This window comes from Otolemur garnettii, unplaced genomic scaffold (assembly GCF_000181295.1).
Source record: "Otolemur garnettii isolate 467f Iridium unplaced genomic scaffold, OtoGar3 scaffold00008, whole genome shotgun sequence".
NCBI lineage: Eukaryota > Metazoa > Chordata > Mammalia > Primates > Galagidae > Otolemur > Otolemur garnettii.
Window position 1 is genome coordinate 31462316 of NW_003852403.1, and position 21952 is coordinate 31484267.

Below are 21952 nucleotides of genomic sequence, written 5' to 3' on the forward strand. Positions count from 1 at the left end.
AAAAAAAAAAACAAATACACTTGATTACTTCAAACACATATTCTGACTGTACCATATGGCATGGTATAGAGGTTAATGCAACCAGTTTACAAAGTCACAGTTTGTCATTTTACATATATACCTAAAACTTGTATTTTACAAAGTCAAAGTGGATTCTCTAGTAAACCAAATCTTGGGTTCCTAAAATAATATCTAATATTTATTGCCTTAATTTGAGTTAAATTTAGGATAAATAGAATATAATGCAGTGACAAGAAGGTGAGTAATCAGAGAGTCAAGTAAATTATTTCAACTTGTCTTACAAAACACAACCTAATAAAATATTGGGATTTCTGTGCTTGGTCTGGATAGGTTTTTTTTGTTTTTTTTTTTTTCACCAAGGACCTCTTTCTATCACTGAGTATACACAGCTTCTCAAAGGGACCATAGGAAATGTCATTTGCTCCTTAAAAAGGAGTGAGAAGTTAATTACATATAAAGGAAATAGTTCTACCAGATGATATAAAGGACAGGGAGAAAGGTGCACTAAATTGCTAACTAAGAATAAGGAGATTCCATCCGGTGTTAAGGGTATTCTGTGGAGGGACCCACAAGGAGGCACGTCCATGCTGGGAATTACAAAAGGGGGTAGGTAGAGCCTGGGTGGGGCAACGGCCCAACAACTCACAAAGGCTGCCTTCCCAGTTCCAGAACTAGAGTCCCCAACTAATACTATGCTTCTCTTCTGGTCACCTTTAGCCATCTAAATAAGTTTCACTACCATGACCTTCAAGGCCCCTGCTAGCTGGTTACATTTTATTCCTCTCAGTTCCTATGTCTCTATACCTATTTTTAGTTGTTTTCATCCTTAATGCTGGAAGGATTGTTTCATGGTAAATACACAGAATGAAATCGTCAATGAGAAAGTAAATCTCACCTGGGTCACTGTGCTGTAGCCCTCTAATCGGCCTGTCCCTCTCTAATCCATTCCTCCCACCCCAGCCAGAGAGAGATTATTAAGACATAACTCAGGTCATGTTACTTTATTGCTGACAACTCTAAAAATCTTCCCCTTATGCTTAGAATAAAAACCAAACTTTATTGTGACTGGCAAAACCTTTTGTGACCTGGCCTTGCCTAATTTTCTGTAGCCTCCTCTCACCCCACTACCACCACCTACAAATCATCTTTCTGTTCCATAAGGGCAGAAAACTTATTCTTGTTTTTATACCTGCTCTTCCCTCTGCCTGGTGCTCATGGCTTCCCGTATCTTTATTTAGACCTTGCCTCATATGCCAGCTCCTCACAGCAGTCTTCCCCCAGTCTGTTTCCTCCACTAGAACACATTCTATAATAGAGCAGGGTCCTGAGTCCCGAGGGTTGGAACCATGCCTGGGACATAGCAGGTGCTCCATAAATTGTTGTCAAATAAACAAACAAAGCTGGAAACTTCTTTGTTGAAGGCTATAATAATGCTGCTTCCCTTTCAAAATAAGCTGGGATTCTTTCTTCTAGTGGGTATTTGTAGAAAGATAACTAAATGATTATGCAGGCATATTTCCCTTTAACGTTGTGTGATGTTGGTGTTGCTTTTGTTCTTCCAAATTTGCTTCATTTTATCTGATAAATAATTTAATCTAGTTTCTCATTGTGCTTGTTTATTCAACTTGAGTTAAACACTTTGTACCGGGTAGTACATTCATATGTCTGATTTGTATTGTGTGTGTTTACTTCATTCTTAGGAAAGTGTGGGTACTTAGTCATCTGTTTCCACTTTGATTCAGCATCGGTATAAGCTATAACTGTGGCTTCCACAATCCAAGCATAAATGAAGGCATCTTCTGATTAGAAAATCTAACATAAAATGCTAAAATATTTCTTGGGTCAGAATTATGTACGGAGCGATGGCTATTGTTACACAGAACACAGCAAAACCCTTTCACAGCTGTGGAAAAGAAAAACCATGGTTAAAGAATTTCATAGACCCTTCCTTTTGTTTCTTTTTTTAAGGGGGTTGATCATGGCTAAGAAGTTTGTGCTGTAGATCGATTTGTTAAAAAAAAAAAAAGCCACAAGGTCATCAGAGAGTTCTTCAGAGCAGTCAACAAAAAAGAAGAAAGAAAAAGATCATTGAGCAAAACAGTTTTACCCTGACGGAGATTGGAGGTCGGCGCGTTCAGAGAGAAATACGGTCTGTACTTTGTCTCATAAATTTTTTTATGCTTGAACATAGAAGTCAAACGTGACAGTGTTCTGTGTCACTTTGTGGTCACATACAAGATGCAGGAGACCAACAAATCACGGGAATGCTGAAATAAACCTCCAAGTAAGAATCTGTACATGGTATAGTTAGCACCTAGGGACACAAACGTTGGCAGCATTTTTGCCCATTTACCTCTCCGGTAGTCCTATCCCAACAATTCTTCAACTTCATCAGACTAAAACCCTCTGGTCCTACCACCTCGCGCTGCTCTTTGCCTGTCCTGGGCCTTCTCTCCTCCTTGCGTGTTTAAAACCCAGGTCACTCATGGCCCTCACTCTTTTCACAGGCACCTCCACTCCCTAGGCCTTGCTTCAACCACTCAGCTTCTCTCACAAAATAACAATCCTTGTTAAATACAGTTCTGCCCCTATGTGGAACCTGAAACCAGGTAAACAAGCGAGGCTTTAAAAACCACATCTAATCAAAGTTCCAGTGTCAGTAATGGGCCTAAACTTCCCCTCAGTCTGACTGTCTCTGAAGACTCTTGATCTCTCCTTTCTTAGAGCACTTACTTTAACTTTCCAATTGCCAATTGTTAACCTGCCTCTTTGAGATGTAAATTTTTTTCCCAGCCAGTTTCTCAGCCCAGGGCAGTCTTTCTCAAGGACTTGGAAGCCATTCTCTGAAATGGAATCCTAGAAGGAAGGAGAGAAGGTCCTTTTCTCTCAGTCTTTTGGAGAGGAGAGGAGCCTAACCTCCCTAAGGGACAATTAGCAAACACAGATGGCCTGATTTTGTAGAATAACTCCTCCCCCAATGGGCTTCTCCCCTACTTTTTTTACTAGCTCAGTCCAGCATGTAGAAATCTTCCCATCTTTTGTTTAGCGGAGTTGAGGGCAATCTTTCCCCTATTGCAACATACTTGAATAAACGCTTTCTTGCCTGTTTAACTTAGAGTTGGGATCACTAACATCAAGTGGGTTCTCAGGGATGCCTGGCAGTCATCATGCATTTCTTTAATCCAGGGATCCTCAAACTTTTTAAACAGGAGGCCAGTTCACTGTCCCTCAGACTGTTGGAGGGACTTCGGCTGCTAAGCAAGACAGGTGGCAAAAACACCCAGTGGGCCAGATGAATGTCCTAGCCAGGCTGCACGTGGTCCACGGGCCTAGTTTGAGGAGGCCTACACCTTCTCTTTATTCAAACTATTCACACCTCTACCTCATTCTCAGTTGACCGAGCTTTCTATAGCACTGTGAAAACAAGATACCAGAACCAGTGTAGCACAGCTCCAGCCGCCTGGCTGCACGTGTGTGCAGATGCTCTGCCTTCCCTGTTTTGACAGGCACTAGGGAGCCCACTCTCTTGTGCTTCCTCAAGAGGCTTCATGTGCGAACGTCTGTGCTTCCGTCTGAACATTTCCTGTGCTTCTTCCAGCCTCACTTCCCCCTTCCCACCTGCTGAACCAATTTGTCTCCTTGCCTTCCCAACAAAATTCAAACCCAAGTTTTGCTGACTCTTCCTGGACTTTCCTCTCTTTTAGTTAAAAAAAAAAAAAAAAAAATTGTCTATTTTGTTCTTTTGTGTGCTTGTTTCTCCCTTTATAATAAATCATGGCTTTCAAACCTCTTGACTTTGAAGGCATAAAATGCTCCTAATTTTCCTCTTGCTTTTCACAGGTTTTCACTGGTTCCACTTCATTTTCCAGTCTCTTAAATCTTTTAAAGCAGCAAAGCGAAGGATCAATCAAGGCTTTACTCTATGCCTTCCTCGTCTTTCATTCATCCCCTTTTATCCTCACAGCTCTTCTTACCCCTTCTGATACAGGTGACTATTCCCATGCATCCAATTTTCAATATTTTGTTTATAAAGACTCCTCGCAAAAGTCTATTTTTGTGCGTATTCATTTTAATGTATGTAAATAATATTTCAGTAGCAATCACTTTTTTAAAATTCGGTTTTAAGTTTTTCTCTCGGCGCTGTATTTTTAAGATCCATTCATGGCATTACAGTAATTGCTGGCTGTACCTGCTTTAGCGTTCTGCCTTGTATCCACCGCATTTAGTTCCCCAGATAGGCAGCAGCTCTCTACAAAAACCCACCTACTGTCCACGATCCCTGGGCTTCTCCCTGACATCCCATCTCCCCAGCTTCTCATCTCCCACCCCAGCGTACGCCTCTCCCAGTCTTCTCCATTTCCATTAATAACCACCGAGTTCTTCTAAGTATTCACAGCAGAAGCCTTGATGTCATCCTCAATTCCTCTCTTTTTTCTCATTCCACACATTTACTGCAACAGTAAAGCTTTTCAGTTTTACCTTCAAAATACAATCAGAATAAGACTGTTTCTCAATTTCCTTCTACCATGGTGTGCAAAGCCACTATTACTTCTCCTTGGTTATTGCCGCGGACTTTTGAACTTTTTCTCAACAAAGAGCCAGAGGAATCTTGGTATGCACTGCTCTGCTTAGAGCCGTCCAGTGGCTTCCGCTCTAAGTGAAAGTCTAAATAATTTCAGTGACATAAACGGCCCTCCACGGCCTGCCTGTCCCTCTAGCACTCTGGGCACACCTTCTTCTGACCCTTAGTCACATCCTGTTATGATATCACTGGCCTGGTCTTCTTGGGGCCTCCACACAGATTCTTTCCTTGGCCTGAACAATCCCTGATCTCTTAATTCAACTGACAGTTCTAATGACACATACTGATACCCCAAACCCCACCTACTCTCCCCCACCTCTGCTTAAATTCCTATCCTTAGGATTTATTTCGATTGAAATACCATATGCTTTTAAAAGTTACGCACTCTGTTTACTGTCTATTTTCCCTATGGCCCCCAACTGAATGATGTGAATTCCATTAATATGGGGATTTGGGGTTTGTTAAGGTTTTCATTGCTGCGTGCCTAGAGGCTGAAAGAGTGCTATAACAAATTGGACATTTAGTAAATAATTTTATGATACACAAAAACAATCAGTATGTGGAAGGCAATGGGGAAATTTACCTGAGAATGAGATTCAAGTGGAAACACCTTCCCAAACCACTCTCGGCTCCAGGGCTGACCATCTGCATCTCATTTCACTTCTACTTACCCAATATTGTGGAATATACTCTTTAAAAATCCATTAAGCTGATCCTGCCTCTATCCCCCCCGCCCCAACTTAAAACCCTTTATAGCCTTTCTCTGGCTAAGAAAATAAAATCAAATTTTCTTACTGCACCGCCTAGATCTAGAGCAGGCGTCTGCAAACTACAGCCCTTCAGCCACATGCGGCCCGCCTAGGACATTTATCTGGCCCGCAGGGTGTTTTTGCCACCGCTGCCTGTCCTGCTTAGCAGCTGACTCATCCTGGGACCCGCAGTCTGGCCCTCCAGTGGTCTGAGGGACAGTGAACTGGCCCCCTGTTTAAAAAGTTTGAGGACCCCTGTCCTAGATCCTGCAAGATCCCATCTCCAAGATGCATTTTGCATTTCAGCCACCATGCCCAAGGACTACCTTCATTCATCCATTTGGTTCCTTCTAGTCTAGCCAGTCTTCCTTCATTTAGCCACCCCTAAAGGAAGCTAGGCTCATAGTATTACCTCAAAGTCTTCCCTTGGTCCCCAAACCATGTTAGTTCCCTTGTTTTGAGGTCTTAGAGGCTCATACTTTTCTTATTGCTTTATATCATAATTCTAACTGAACACTACAATTCTAATTAATTATTATGACTCTCCCCTTCTAGAATATAAACCTCATGAGGGAAGGACCATGCCCATCTTATTCCATGCTTTCCACTTCAGCCAGGGCGTCCAACTTCCTGCTGATAGTGTTAACTTCATAGATACAGTTCTTGGATTCCCATAGAAGAAACCTAGGTGATTTTATCCCAAAATATGACACCTTGGTAGGCTTAGTATTTTAAATGGAAGGCCCTTGAAGGTTAGCAGGTATTGAAAAAGGCTCTACTGTAATATTCTACTCTCTACCTTAATACTGGACTTCTAAAGAAAACACAAGTGCATTATATCTCCTCCCTGAAATCTCATTATCTATTCCAGAAGAGAAGACTAAGGAATACAACCATACCTGAACAGACTTTTACATAAGGTAATGTCCGCCTTTAAGCCTCATCCAAAGAGAATCATTTACAAATAAGTTTTATCTCTTAGTCTATTCATTCTCTCTAATAATTATTTACTACTCCTCAAAAGAAGTGCCTACATTCCCCATTTTCTAGTCCCCCATGAGGAAGGGTACATAAAAATCTGTATGTCATTTGAATGTTGGGTAATCGTTGTCCATGATTCCCCAAGGTTTATGCACATTGTTAAACCATATGCCTTTTTCCTGATAATCTATCCATTATCAATTCCCTTCAACAGGATAGGGTTGTACCTTCTGAGGGAAAGTGTGAACTTCCCTACATCACCAGTGTTAATTGTTTCTCTTTTCTCAAAACCATGGCTTTATGGCAGGAGTCCTCAAACTTTTTAAACAGGGGGCCAGTTCACTGTCCCTCAGACCATTGGAAGGCCAGACTGTGGGCCCTGGAACAAGTCGGCTGTTTAGCAGAAAAGGCGGCGGTGGCAAAAACACCCGGTGGGCTGGATAAATGTCCTCGGCAGGCCGTATGTGGCCCGTGGGCCGTAGTTTGAGGACGCCTGCTTTATGGGCCCAGAGAAAAACAATTAACAGTGAGATTTCACATTCCCACATAAATTTTTTTATGTAAAATATACTCATGTGCTCATAAAACATGTACTCAAATATTAATTCCTGCTATAAATTTGCTATTCTGAAGCTTCAGAGTGGCAATAACTATCAATACAATTTTACTTTATGCAAACAGAATAAGAGAAATATGCTATCTTCTATTCTTGTAAGACAAAAATAACATTATATTTACCACAACAAAGTTTTGCTCCCTCTGTAGTTAAATTGATTTTCACATTTTTAGTTGTGTATAAATGTCAATGTGCTAAGCTGCTTTTTATCTGAAGCCAAATATACAGCTCATCCCAGAGCTTAAAACAAGATGGGAATGGTCTCTCTGCAGTGTGTGACTTCTCATCACACAGCTGTGAAAGAAGCCAGCTGAAAGGGCTGGGTCCCATCTCAAAAAGTTCAAAGGCTAAAGACAGTTACCTCTTCAAGGACATCAGCAAGCTTGCTAAGGATCTCTTCAGGAAGGCTCTGGAATGTTGGAACGCTGAAAAATAAAGGAGAATGATGCTGAATGCATGAATATCAACTGACTTTCACAAATACAACAGCTACATAGCTAAGTGAAAATGCAAACACACGTATTAACAAAGAATCCACAGATTACGACCAAAGTAATTATTTCAGGATGATTTGATATCTAACAGGGAAAAGGCATGCTGAATGAGAATGAGCTTGGAGGTAGGACAGAACCAAGTTCAAATCACAGTTATATTCACCTGCCTGAAGGTGGGTACCCTTCTCCCACAATGAGGAAAAGCAACTCTCTCCTTTATCACTCTGTCCTCACCGGATTCCTCCCAGCCCCAGCTTCCTTCCCAGGACCCCACACCCCTTCCCCACCCCAATCCCCGCCCTTGCATGTGGAAATCTCCAAGCCAACTTCTACCCATTCCTTAGAACACAGGTTGATTGAGGATACATTCATATGGCAAGCACTCATTTAACAACTTTGGAAAGCTCCCCCCCCAACCCCTTTAGGTCAAGTTCTCCTATTTATGAGCTTTTTAATCCCTTTCTACCAGTGTAATTAGATAATTCATCAGATATTTGTTAGTGCATAGCTTCTCTGCTAGAATTAAAACTCCACCAAGATAAGAACTATGTCTGTCTGGCTCAATCCCCTGTATTTTCAGTGATTTACGAATAACAAACTCAACAGCCCATGGTGAATGAAGTCATGAAAGCATAAATATGTGAACGCTTCCCAGGACAGTCTGTAGACCAAACAAAGGAGAGCAAGAGTGAAATGCATAGTATTATGACACTAAAAACATTCGTGCCTGTCTCCCTCCCCTGTTCTCTTAGTATTCCCCAGGAAAACAGCAAATGAAAACATAGAATGATATTGAAGGTAGAAACCAATATAACTTCTTTTACATGAAGTCATAATAAATTTAAATAAGGAAACAAAACTCATCAACGTGTAATTCTTGAAAATTACTAGAAAATCTAACTAGAATATGAAACTAAATGTTCCTTTAATCATATCTCAGTGCCTGAATAGAGAAAAGACTGTCAGTGAGTGCATATACATGCATGTCCGATACTGACTTAATAGCATAATTCTGGCTTGATTACAAGCATACAATGAAAGAAGCCATAATATGCTGTTTTGATATAAGCATGAAAGTTTTACTGTTAATTTGTCACTTTGATTTTCATAACTTAGGATAAAGCCTACTGATGAAATCCCAAGGTTTTCTGTTGAGGTGTAACAATTCACCCAGGACCATCTGTTTTGCCAGATTTACTGCTGTGGTCTGAGCCATGTGAGTTTTAATTTCCAGGAGGCAGTGGATTCAGCAGCTGAATGGAACATATCACAGACAGAGACAGAAGAAGTTAGAGGAAGCTGTTTTCATGCGTTATGCAGGTTGATTCATCCCCCTTAGAGAATAAAAGGGAAAAACAAGAGTTATGCACACTGAAAAATCTAGCCCTTCCTTGTTCTTTTAATGAGCTATATTTCAGTTCCTTCTGAGGCGAATGATTGGAGTGCTTCTGTCCCACTGAGTATTTGTGGAAAATACAAACTACAACTGAGTTTTTCTCATCTTATTGTAATTATTTTTATTTTTTTAATTGTCGTTCTTTTTAATACAGGCCTATTACTTTTATGCTACATCTTTTATTGCAATTTAGTCGTTGTCTTTGTTAAGGCATGCTGCAATATTTTTATTTTCATAAGAGTTTTTAATCTATGAGAAACATTTAATATTTTCCTAATCGTATAATACACTAAATGAAAACTAAAACATTAAGTTTTAGAAGGGCATTTTCAAATATGTTATCTTTTATCTACTTCTACAATTTTAGAAGCTTTTTTAAGTGCCTCAAAACACTGAGCAGTGTTTGTAGCTAATAAAAATTAGGGATGACTTTTAAGAAGAAACATTCTAAAAAGTTAATAGTAACAGGTGAAGCACTCCCGGAAATCATTTAACAGAAAAATAAGTGCCAACGCTTTTATAAATTACTCTGAAAACATTTTTTGTAGCCATTTTTAAGATCCTAAGTTTTCTATTCTCTAAACAGTACGTAACTTTTGCCAAGTAATTAATTTTCTTTCAGAGAATTATTGGTTTACTAGTCGCTTGAATATTAAGTACACAACAATTAAGAATGGGCATGGAATAGTTCAAAATAAAGTTGCCTATAATTTAGAAACTTAAGCAAAAATCATTGCAAGGACAAACTTCCAGAGAAAATATTTAAATACCAGACAAGAATATTTTCAGTTATATAAAAAATAATTTGTTGGCTCGGCGCCTGTGGCTCAAGCGGCTAAGGTGCCAGCCACATACACCTAAGGTGGTGGGTTCGAATCCCCAGCCCGGGCCCGCCAAACAATGATGGCTGCAACCAAAAAAATGGCCAGGCATTGTGGTGGGTGCCTGTAGTCCCAGCTACTTGGGAGGCTGAGGCAGGAGACTCGCTTGAGCCCAGGAATTGGAGGTTGCTGTGAGCGTGATGCCATGGTACTCTACCCAGGGGGAAAGCTTGAGGCTCCATCTCAAAAAATAAATAAATAAATAAATAAATAAAAATAATTTGTTATAACAATTTACATGCCAATTACAAGTAATTGTTACAGATGTATTAAATGTTTTGTTCCTTAAGGACTTGCCATAGGCCTAAAGTACAGAATGCGCTTCAACGGGATATAATAGAGATGATTTAATGTAGAGTGCTTTTCCATTGGTTTTTTAATTGAATGAAACAAGAACTTGGAATTTGTAATGACAATAACAAAATGTGAGATTTGAATGCTTTCTATTGCCAGGTACTGGGCTAAGAGTTTTATAGATCATAAAAATTCCATTTTTATAACACCCTTATCAAATAGCCATTGTTATTATCATCTGTTTCACAGATAAGACAGTTGGAAGCTTGAAAGTCTGCCTGAGATCACACCACTCGGCTTTGGTGAAAAAAGGATGCAAACTCCTACCTGTAAGCCGATCACTTACTCCTTGAGTTACCTACTTTCAGGGAAGGTATCAAACTATACCTTTCAAACCAGTGCTTTATTCTTTTACACAATGATTTAGAAATGAATCAACATTGATAACATTTGATTTTGTTCATTCATTTCCCAACTTTTTATTATAAAAAAGTCACATAAATTGAAATCCTGAAAGAATAATTTAAGGATCACCTAGAATCACAACTGTCAATATTGTTCTGTTTTTGTTTTATTCATGTTCTATTCATGTATTATTATATGTGTGTGTATAGATTAATATACAGATGGATATTTTAGGATGAAACTTTTGAGATACAGTTGCAGATACCATGAAACATGACTAATACTTCAGCATGCAAATCCTAAAAGAACATTTTCCTAAATAAATAACCTCAATATAATTATTATATGTAACAAAGTTTTAATTCCATAAATCACCTAATATTCATCCTATATTCAAATAACATAGTTTGTTTTTTCTTTCCAAATCAAGATCCAGTCAAAATCCGCTCATTGCTTGTGGCTATGCCTCCGTAGTTTCTCATTCTACAGCATTACTTCTACCTGCATCCCATACGACACTGATATTTTGAAAAGATTGAGACAGTCAGATTAATAAATGTCCCACAGTCTTATTGCAAAGATTTTATTTCTGATAACCTATTGTATGAAAACAATAACTAATAGGAAGGGAAAAACCTAAGTACAAAGAATCTTATTATAGTCCTATGTCAATAAAAAAATTAAGGGTAAACCCAGCATAATGGCTCATGCCTATAATCCCAGCACTTTTAGAGGCTGAGGTGGAGGGTCACTTAAACTGAGGTGTATGAGACCAACCTGGGAAACATAGCAAGATCCTGTCTCCACAAAAAATTAAAAAAATTAGCTGAGCACAGTGGCATGCAAATGTAGTGCCAGCTACTCAAAAGGCTAAGATAGGAGGATCAATTAAGCTTAGGAGTTCAAGGTTATAGTAAGCTATGACCAGGCCACAGCACTTGATTCTGGGCATCAGGGTGAGGCTCTGTCTTTAAAAGAAAAAATAATTGAAGGTATGTATAGAATATCACACATACATAATGGGGGAAATGGCCAGAAAAAGGGCAAAAATATTTTTTGTCTCTTTAAAATGCCCCCCACTCTTTCTGGGAACTAAAACCTGCATCCTTGCTGCAGGCAGTGGTATGGCGGGGGGACAAGGAAGGGTCCTTTCTTCTTCGCACCAAGGGAGATAGCTCAGGGGAATTATCTGGTCAATGGTCATCAGATTTCTTAGCTTAAAATGGGATGCATCAGAACCATCAATTACAGGTGAAGAGCAAAAGCCTGAAGCTGAAAAATTCCCCTTTAAAAGCACTGTATTTCTGTTCAAAGGCAGAACAATGGTACTTTAAGACCGGAGTCTGTTGATCTCCTCATTTGCTAGTAAATTAACATACTTATTCCTTCTCTTCAAACCACTTGTCCCCATTCTTCTGATGTGTTTGGGTAACACATACAGCATCAGTTTTCAAAGGGTGGTGTGGAAGTCCAGGGATTCCCAAGACCCTTTCATGGGGTCTTCAATGTTAAAACCATTTCCATAATTATAACTTGCCCTTTTTCACTCTTATCCTTTCACACATATTCAGTAGAATTCTCCAGAGGCTACCTGACATGAGATGACATTGTCATTTGGATAACTAAAGGAATATAAGCTTCTATGTTCTGCGTTTTCTAAAAATTTTTAAAAGCAGTAGTTTTATGACATAATGTTCACAGACACTTTCAGTATTTTTACAGTGCTCTTACTAGTTATTTTTTCATTATTCTTGTTATAATTTAGCAATTGTAACAGATTAATAGATTTATTATCATACAACTTGCAAAATCCTGAAATTTTTCTTGAGTCTAAGTGGAAAAAGAACACAAAGTAAATACATTTGGGTATCTTGTTTTGTGATAACCATCTTATTCTTTTTTTCCAAAAACATTCCTAACTTTTTGAGTTTTATCTAAAATTTATAAATTTTTCAATTTAATACTAATGATAAATATTAAGAATTAAAAAAATTATATTTTATTTTTAAGACTTGATTATTTACTTTAAAAGGTGATTGTAAAACTTATACAAGTGTATTCTCAAGTCACAGTTGCCAATGTCTAAGTTTAGAGTACTTGGAAAATGTAAAAATGTATCAAGAGATCACATGTACACCCTAAATATACAACAATTATGTATCAATACATTTCTTAAATGACACATCAGAGTGTTTTCTACTCTGAAAGAAAGTTGTCTTTCTCTCAGAGTATAGATAATAATAATTGACCTTACTACCTTATACAGCAACCATGCTGGTTAAATTGTGATACTATTTTGAGACAAGCCATTCACAATTTAAACAAAAGTTTTTAAAAGTAGACATGATGATTTTTTTAAAAGTCAATTGGTACCAAAATTCAAAATCAAATGGAAAAGTCAGTGAGGTATCTTAGAGGTCAGCTACCACATTGTATTGACAGGAGGAGCCCACATAATAGCTGAAACTAATGAAGCCTCTCGTAGAGTGGACTTTATTTAATGTCAGATAAATGCAAAATCAGTAAAAGAAATTCTTGCACTGCCTCTTTCTAATGACATAGTGCCTGCTGAATGAAAGATTTAGCTGTAATCTAAAGACTCAATAAAGAAATACTTTTGCTTTACAAATGGATAAAGCTACAGACATGGCTGGACTTGCTGTTTTGCCTGGATTCATCTGGTACCAGAACCAATTAATCATCAAAGAAATTATCATTTACGTGAATCTGTGGCAACAAACACAAGTAGTATCGTGATATTCAGTGCTGAATAACTTTTTAAAAAATGAACTTGAATAGACTCAGTGCCTGTAGCACAGTGGTAGGGGCAGCCAGGTACACCAAGCCTGGTGGGTTTGAACCCGGCCCAGGCCAGCTAAGCAACAATGACAACTGCAACAAAAAACGGCCAGGTGTTGTGGCAGGAGCCTGTAGTCCCAGCTACTGGGAAGTGGAGGCTGAAGCAAGAATATCACTTAAGCCCAGGAGTTTGAGGTCACTGTGAACAGTGATGGCACAGCACTCTGCAGAGGGCAACATAGTTAGACTCTGTCTCAAAACAAAAACAAACAAAAAACTTGAATAAATTTTACAATCTTAAAGTTTATCTTAGAATAATTGTGTTGACATTTGCATTGATGTTACAAAAGCGATGGTAGCTCTTCAGTACAAATCAAGGCAGCAACACCAAATTATATCAATGGTGCCAATTCTATTCTTAATCACTGCACACAGTAAGCTAATTAATTAGCTAATTAATTAAATTAAAAACATAGCAGTTTCACTTTAAAATATGAAAGGTTTTTGAACTAGTAAATGAGTTTGCCGATGTAGTAAGTTATTAATTTAATTCAATTTCAAACTTTGCATCTACATGTTTTTAATATTTGAGAAAAATTACAAATATAAATAAAGCGTGTCAACATATGGAAATACAATGTTGTCTCAGGGAAAATCATTTAAATGGCTGTTGGAGTTATAAGCTGAATTAGGCACATTGTTCATGGAACATCATTTTTTACTGGAGAATAACCAACAACACTGATTATTCAGGCTTGTATATTTGGCAGACAATTTCTCTAAATTAACAAGGTAAGCCTGTCACTTCAAGGGAAATAACATGCCGTGTTTGTTGCCAAGGATAAAATTCAAACTTTTGACTGAAAATTACAACTTCAGAATTCTTTTATCCACTCCTGTGAGCATCAGAGCTTTCCAATATTTGTAGACTTTTTCCTGATAAGATTGGTAGTGACATATTGACATCAAAAATATATGTTATTTTAAATATTAGCAATTTCACATAACTCAGTGAACAGATATTTTCCAAGTGACCAGAGCATAATGATATGATATCACACACAGGTAAAAGATTCATTCAAAATACAAGATGAATCAATGCATTTTAATGTAGTAGAGCATGAAAAGTTAATTGCTATGGTTTCAGATTCCACATTACAACTAACCTTTAAGAAACTATATTTGTTAGTATCAAATCAGAATGAAAAATGTGCACAGTTATTTCAAAAGGCCATTAGCATCCTTCTCCCTTTCCACTATACGTCTCTTTGACGTTGTACTTTCTTTAGATATTTCCACCAAAGCCACATAAATTCAACAGACTGAATGCAAAGGATATCAGACTAGATGTTGAGAAATTTATAAAAATTGTAACTGATCTTTTTTCTTTTTTTGGTTTGTGAAATAAAGTTCTTTTCATAAAAATAGACTTTATGTTAACATATAGTATGTTTATTATTGAGGTTTTCAAATGAATTCTTAAGTAAATATTTTAAATTTCTCTCACAGTAAGTATCAATAGATATAATCTACATATGTTGGAGAAACACTGACATATGGTGATTAAAATTGATATAGTGATGAAAAATGCATGAAACATGGGATATGTACAATATTAGAAGAGAAATATACTATAATTATGTATGAAATAGAATAATTACGTTTTACTAAAACCCCTTACAATCGTGAAGAGTGCTTTACAAAAAAGAAATTAAAAATCAAAAGGAATACAAAGAGTTAACAAAGAGTAATTGCATTTTTTGAAACCCCTTACAGTTGTGAATAGAGATTTACAATGTTTTTTTAAATCAAAAGGTTAACAAAGATTGTGTTAGGTGGAATGACTATTAGTTTCATTTTTTTCTCCCTCTACTTCCTTAAAATTTAAAATTTTTCTATTTTGTGAATGCAGTTTCATAACACAAAAAATACAAAGCATACAACTATGGCTACAAGTAGACAAAAAGTATCTGAATGCGTGCCTTTAAAAAAATTCTTTAATGTTGAGAAAAAGTGGGAATCTGAACTGGAGAAAAGCATGTAGGTCGAAGGAACAGAGAGAGCCAAGGGTTTGAGTACCTGGTGGATTCCAGTAGCCACAAAGAGGCCAGGGTACCTTGACCAGGGGGAAGGTGCACAAATCACAGACATCAAGAGGTAACCATGGGGACAGATCTCAAAGGGACCATTGTAAGGACTCGGCTTTAATCTAGGTGAAAAATGGAGCCATTGCAGAGTTTCAAGCCCAGATACGACATAATCTTAATAGTGTAAGAAAAGATCTCCTTATGTGGAGATAAACTGTAATGGGACAAGACTAGAAGTTTGTAGGCCCTAGAAAGTCTACTGCATGAGAGATGATGGAGGTTTGAGGAAAGCAATGGAGGAGGTGAGAAGCAGCTGGGCTCTGTTACAGTTTGAAAGTAGACACACCACGATCTCTCGATAGACTGAATGTGGGATGAGAAAGAAGAGTATAACTTGCCTGAAGAACAAATTTCAGTGACCCCTGTATATCTTTATATAATCCTTTCCCTTAACTAACTCCTTGACCTTCTGAACTACTTCCCAGAAATAGTGGATTTTCCACAAGATAAAGGAGCTGAGATTTGGAAGGCCCCTAGGCTGACTTCCTGACCCCAAGATCACCATCCCCACACCCTGCCCCTAATGCACATAGCCTCTTGTTACTTATACCAGGAAGCGCCCCAAAGCATGTGGCCTCTCCTTTAGAAGCCCATGATCTGTTAGTTGGAGCTTCCCCTGTTCTCAACAAGAAGTCTTTCATACTAGGAAAGTCCTTTCTTCCAGGCAACGCTCCGTGTCTCAATAATTGGGTCTTTGTGTGACAAGCATCTAGACCTAGGCTGAAATCCCCTTGCAGTTTTGCCAATAAGAGGACTCAAGGATGGTTCTTGTGGTGGAAAGAATATATAAAAAGAGCTTAAATGTTTTAATATTGAACAAGCAATTTTTTAATCTAATTAGTAGTAAAGGGTTCAATTCCATTAAAAGATCATTGTAAAACATGATAAAATTTTATCTGATATAACTCTGTATCTGATGGCAAAATAGCTGAACAGATACCAGTCTGGGACAGAGTTCTTTACCTAGACCAAAGCACACAGAGTTAATATTAGTTATCTTTGGGTAGCATTTGGAGAAGAACATCCTTTTGATTCTGTCGTAAGTAAGCAGCTCTGTATCAAATTCATTGCCACCACTATCGACAGGTATTCTGTGCCAGAGACTTCCTACAGAACCAAAGCAGAGAAATCTTTGACTTACTAAAGAAATCAATTTGTACTGATGGAGGATTAAAGTAAAATTCCTTAACCTTATTGCTATATAATTATTCCCCTTAGTCAGCTTATCAAAAACATTCTGCATCAATCATCCTCTTCTCCCTTAACTAAGGATTTGGCATTGATCCTGATTACAATGTGTTATGAAATAATCTTATAACTGGTCTTCCTACCCCGAGTCTTTTGTCCCACATCTCAATCCAATCTACCGTGTATGTAATCGCCCGCTTTACTTACTATTGGCATGTTTAGCCTTTATCACGCAATGCCCCACCCCTGTAATAGCCATCTATTATCTCTCAAGATTATGATAATTCTTTTGGTATTAAGAATAATGAAGAAAACAACTCAAGAGATACACAGTATATTGTACTTTTATGATCAATGTGATAAAGTTTAAACTCCTGTGTCCTGGAGAATTGTATAGTGAGTAAGCACGTGGACATTCAAATCCGAGGGAATCAGGCTGAATTAGGCTCTACTACTAACTATTAACTATGCCTTTGGGAGGTTACTTATACTGTCCAGGTCTTAGACCTCTTACTTTACAAAAAGGAGATGATACCATCTTCTACGTAGGGTTGTGATGAACACAGGAGAAACAGTAGGGGTAAAGCTTCAGGAAGGAGACTGGCACTCAGTAAATGTTCAGTAAACTTTAGCAGCCACCACAACTCCAATACAGTATATGTAAATTGTTAATTGTATTAATGTTTGTTACTTTTGGTAATCATACAAATTTCTAGTGTTTTCTATATGAATCTTAGTCTAGATTCAAGAATGCTGGAATTACCCTTTTCTTCATTTTGTCCTTTTTTTTTTTTTAAGAGACTCTAGAGTGTCACTTTGTCACCCTCGGTAGAGTGCCATGGCACCACATCTCAGCATTCTCTAGCTCTTAGACTTAGGTGATTCTCTTGCCTCAGCCTCCTGAGTTGCTGGGACCACAGGAACCTGCCACAACGTCCAGCTGTTTTTTGTTGTAGTTTGGCTGGGGCTGGGTTTGAACACGCCACCCTCGGTATATGGGGCCAGCGCCCTACTCACTGAGCCACAAGCACCACCCCATTTCTTCATTTTGAAAAAAAAAATTGATTTGGAATATCAACCCTTCTTTTCAATGAGAAATTTAATCACATTTATTGTTTAGCTTTTCCCCAAGGACATAGCTGCATCTAGGCAGCATCTCATGCTCAAAAGGTAGAAAGTAAAATCTTGACTCTTTCTGCTACTAAGTTCATAAAGGGGGGTGGTGCCTGTGGCTCAAAGGAGTAGGGCGCTGGCCCCCTATGCTGGAGGTGGTGGGTTCAAACCCAGCCCCAGCCAAAAGCTGCCAAAAAATAAAAAAAAATAAATAAAAAAATTAAAAAATAAAAATAAAGTTTTAAGGTCATAAAGGACCCTTGATGCTCCATGGCTCTCTGCTCGTGAGTGCACAGAGGAGGAACCTTTCAGCCAAGCTGGAAGCTCTGGTGCTTCCGGTCAGCCTCTTTAGGCAATTCCACGCAGAGAAATCCAATCTTGAGGAGATGCCTCCCAGGTCCTTCTCTTTCTCCCTTTGACTCCAGACACTCTCAGTAATTTCTTTCAATGAATTAAGGATTTTAAAATAGATAGGAAGAGTCCTATCTTCTAGAAGCTTCTAGTAGTGACCAAAAATTTTTAGACCTAAAAATGGAAAGAGTCTATCAAACTTTTGGATATAGGGAAAATATTTGAATAAACTGTTTTTGAAACCATTTTCTCACAGTTACCAAGAATCCTGGATATAGAAACATAGTTATAATTAATCACTAATCAGATGGAAATTTGGCCCACTACCTGGTAACCAAATGTCACTGGATACTGAACATTTGCATTCTGCTGTTCCTATAGGTAGGACTTCTGATAGTAGAATCACGTAGCTTCTGTTTAAGAATTGGTTTGCATCTCCCATTGTTCTTGTATATAGGACCTCTGGATTTTGTTTAAGAATTGCTTAAGTTGTTTTCCATAACCTGAATTCCAGTGGAACAGCTGGAAGACCCTCACAGAGAACTGAATCAGCATGAAAATACAATTTCTTCATCTTCCAGTCCCCACCCTCTATTCCTAGCCCACTCAACGATCTCCACACTTCAGCCCACTCCCTAATCTCTAAAATTCCCAGCCCTAAAGTCATGGGGAGATGGCTCTGAGGTTTCCTCCTGTCTCCTCATTTATAGCCATATGAATACACCTCTTTTTCTGTTGCAACCTGTATCTCAGCCTAGTGACTTGCCTTGTGCATTGGGCAATGAGTCTATTATGTCTATATCCTCTAGGACCCATCCCTACCATTTTCATGAATCTGGTTCCTTGTGCAAGTAAGCTTCATATACCACAAGCAGCCCCCTCCCAAGCACAGAGACATTTTGGCTAACACTCAAACAAAGGGGTGGGCAAAATGATAGAGTCGCAAGAAAGCGCCTGGGAAACAGAGCTATGCAGAGCCCAGAAGGGAGTTCCAGGCCATCTGGGCAAGAACTTACAGGCATCTGATTCATGGTTTATAAAGGGTGGTGGCACAGGGCATATCTTCTTGGTTCCTCGCCAAGGGGAGGGGCATTGAGAAGAGACCAAAGGCTTCAGGGACAGGCAGCTCTGAAAATGATCCTGTTGTCATCTTTCCTAAGTATCCATTTCTCTAGTATCCTTACTGAATCTTATACCAAACACTGCCTTTCTCTAAGCCTTAAACTTTATGCCTTTTCTCATATAAATTCAAGTACATTCTCCCAAACCTCTTCATTCCGTAAGTCTCAGTTCAAATGATTAATGATGGCAAAAAATTAGCAATTTTTTTAAAAATTTAACATTTTTTTAGAAATTTTTTTTACATTATGAAATCTCTTCATTATCCCAGCAATTCTCATTTAAACAAGAGTTATATCCTCATCAGTTAGATATCCCTACCATCGTGAAAATAGGTAGCATGTGTGATAGATGGGAAGCCACTTCAGTTGAGTGAAACTCAGTGTTTTCATTTCTAATATATAATTTATAAGTCTGGACCAAGCAATCCCAAACAGCTATCATGAAATAACGTGAGAGAATATATGTGAGATTGCTTTCAAATTAAAACACTACATAAATATTAATGATGTTCCTTATAAAAGCAACAACAGTCCTAAAACTGTTGTCTTAAAAGCATCTTCTAAAACTATGCTATATCTAGCTATTAAAACAACCTTTCAGATGTCATTTTAATATAATTAAACACTGCAGATTCTTACACCATATCCTTGGTCAAAATGTTCTAGGTCAGTTGTTTCTAAACCTTAAAGTCATTAGAGTAGCTGTCCCCAACCTTTTTGGCACTAGGGACTGGTTTTATGGAAGATAATGATTCTACAGACTGGGAACTGGAGGGATGATTTTTTTTTTTTTATTGTTTGGGATTCATCATCAAGGGTACAAAGATTTAGGTTACACTAGTTGTGTGTGTTAAGTAAAGTCCCTCTTGTTATGAGTCTGAAAGCAATTGATTTATTATGCTCTCTGTGCAAACCTCTCTGCCAATGATAATCTGAATTTGCATTCACTCCTGGTTGCTAGCATCACTGCCTCAGCTCCACCTCAGATCATCAGGCACTAGAGTTTCATTAAGGAGCAACCTAGATCCCTCACACACTCAGTTTACAGTTGAGTTTGTGCTCCTATGGGGATCTAATGCCACCGTTGATCTAAAGAGAGGAGGAGCTCAGGGGCTCATGCAAATGATGGGGAGTGGCAGTAAATACAGATGAAGCTTCCCTGGTTCACCACTGCTCCCCTCCTGCTGTGCAGCCCAGTTCCTAACAGGCACCACTGGTTCTAGTCCACAAACTAGGGTTTGGGGACCACCGTAATAGAGAGTCTGATCCAAAAATAGCTGAAGAAATGGGTTTCAAGAATGGAAGTCAATTTTAAATTATGGTAAAATATACATAACATGAAAATTTAACTATCTTAACTATTTTTTAATACATATTTATTAAATAGAGATAAGGTCTCACTATATTGTCCAGGCTGGTCACAAACTCCTGGCCTCAAGTGATCTTCCTGTCTTGGCCTCCCAACCTGCTGAGATTACAGGCAGGAGACACCATGCCTGGCCACAGCAATTTTAAAGTATACGGTTCAGTGACATTAAGTGCATCCATACTGTTGTACACCATCACCACTCTCCATCTCCAGAACTCTTTCACCATTTCCAACTGAAATTCTGCACCCATAAAGAATAATTCCCTGTTTCCCGGTCCCCTCAGGCCCTGGCAATCACTATTCTACCTTCTGTCTCTATGAATTTGACTACAGTGATGTATGTGCGTGTCTGGATTACTTCATTTAGCATAATGTCCCCAACATTCATCCATGTTATTCAAAGTATATTTTAATGTGTAGCAAGGTTGACAGCCTTACCAATTCAATTGTTCTCATTTAAAAATGTGATCATTTAAGGTAATCATTAAAACTCGTAAACTTATTCCAACTTACACTCTGAAGTGCAGCCAAGAGTTTCGACCTACATCATGTCTTACCCATCTCTGAATTCCCGAGTGTGTAGAAATGTCTTCCACACTCATCTCAAGGACAACTCCTTCTAAGAAATGATCCCTGGCGATTTCTCTGAGAACTTTTCTCTGAGTCTGCTCGCAGGGAAGACAGATTTCTCTCTACATCCTGCCTGAATAGCACTTACACTTGTACCACAACCATCTGTTGGTATATTTGTCTCCTCCCACTCATATATCAATTCATTGAAAACCCTCTTTGTAGTAAATAATAGCAGGAAGCTTAGAATCAGAAAAATAAAAACAGTTTTGATTCCCCGATTCCCAGATTCCACCTCATAGCTGTGTAACTACAGGCAGGTTTTATTTTAAGCCAAGAAGCTTCTTTAGTTGGAAAATTAAAAGAACAAAACTTAGCTCATAGAACTGTTGCAATTATGAATATATGAAGTACTTACCAAAGGGACTGCCATAAGGTAAGCACTCAATTAAAGGGACATACAGTGTAGCTTACATAACGCTGCACTTCACACAGAGCATGTGATGTAGTGTGCACTTAACCATGCACGCTAACCATGTTAACCATGCACTTAGCATTAAAGGAATATATGCAAAAGCCAAGTGCCATGAAGTAACTGTGGTTCTGACCCACGGTCACCAGACAGGGTTGCACAATTTGCACACTGTGCAAAAGTGTCTTTGTGGGGGTTAAATGAGAACTAAAACTTTAGCCCCCCACTCTCTGGATGCCACTCACTGTCCTGACAGCGGCTGCATCAGGCCAGGGGAAGAACTACTTCTTATATTTCAAGAAAGGTGGCATATTTATAGTGACCCTGGTCTGTTTGAAGGATCTTCTGCTTGTTATCTTTCAGAGACCACAGGAATATTTCCTTGAGGCTTTTTACTCAAGTA

General features: G+C 38.4%; 1 protein-coding gene across 2 annotated transcripts in view; it reads right to left on the reverse strand.

Moving 5' to 3' along the window:
• Nucleotides 1-21952, reverse strand: part of PRKG1 (protein kinase, cGMP-dependent, type I) — a 1243017-nt gene that overhangs the window by 362818 nt on the left and 858247 nt on the right. For both annotated transcript variants that reach the window (XM_012801440.2, XM_012801439.2), the window contains exon 5: nucleotides 7311-7374. In XM_012801440.2, the coding sequence (XP_012656894.1) occupies nucleotides 7311-7374 (64 nt within the window). The remainder of the gene's footprint in view (nucleotides 1-7310; nucleotides 7375-21952) is intronic.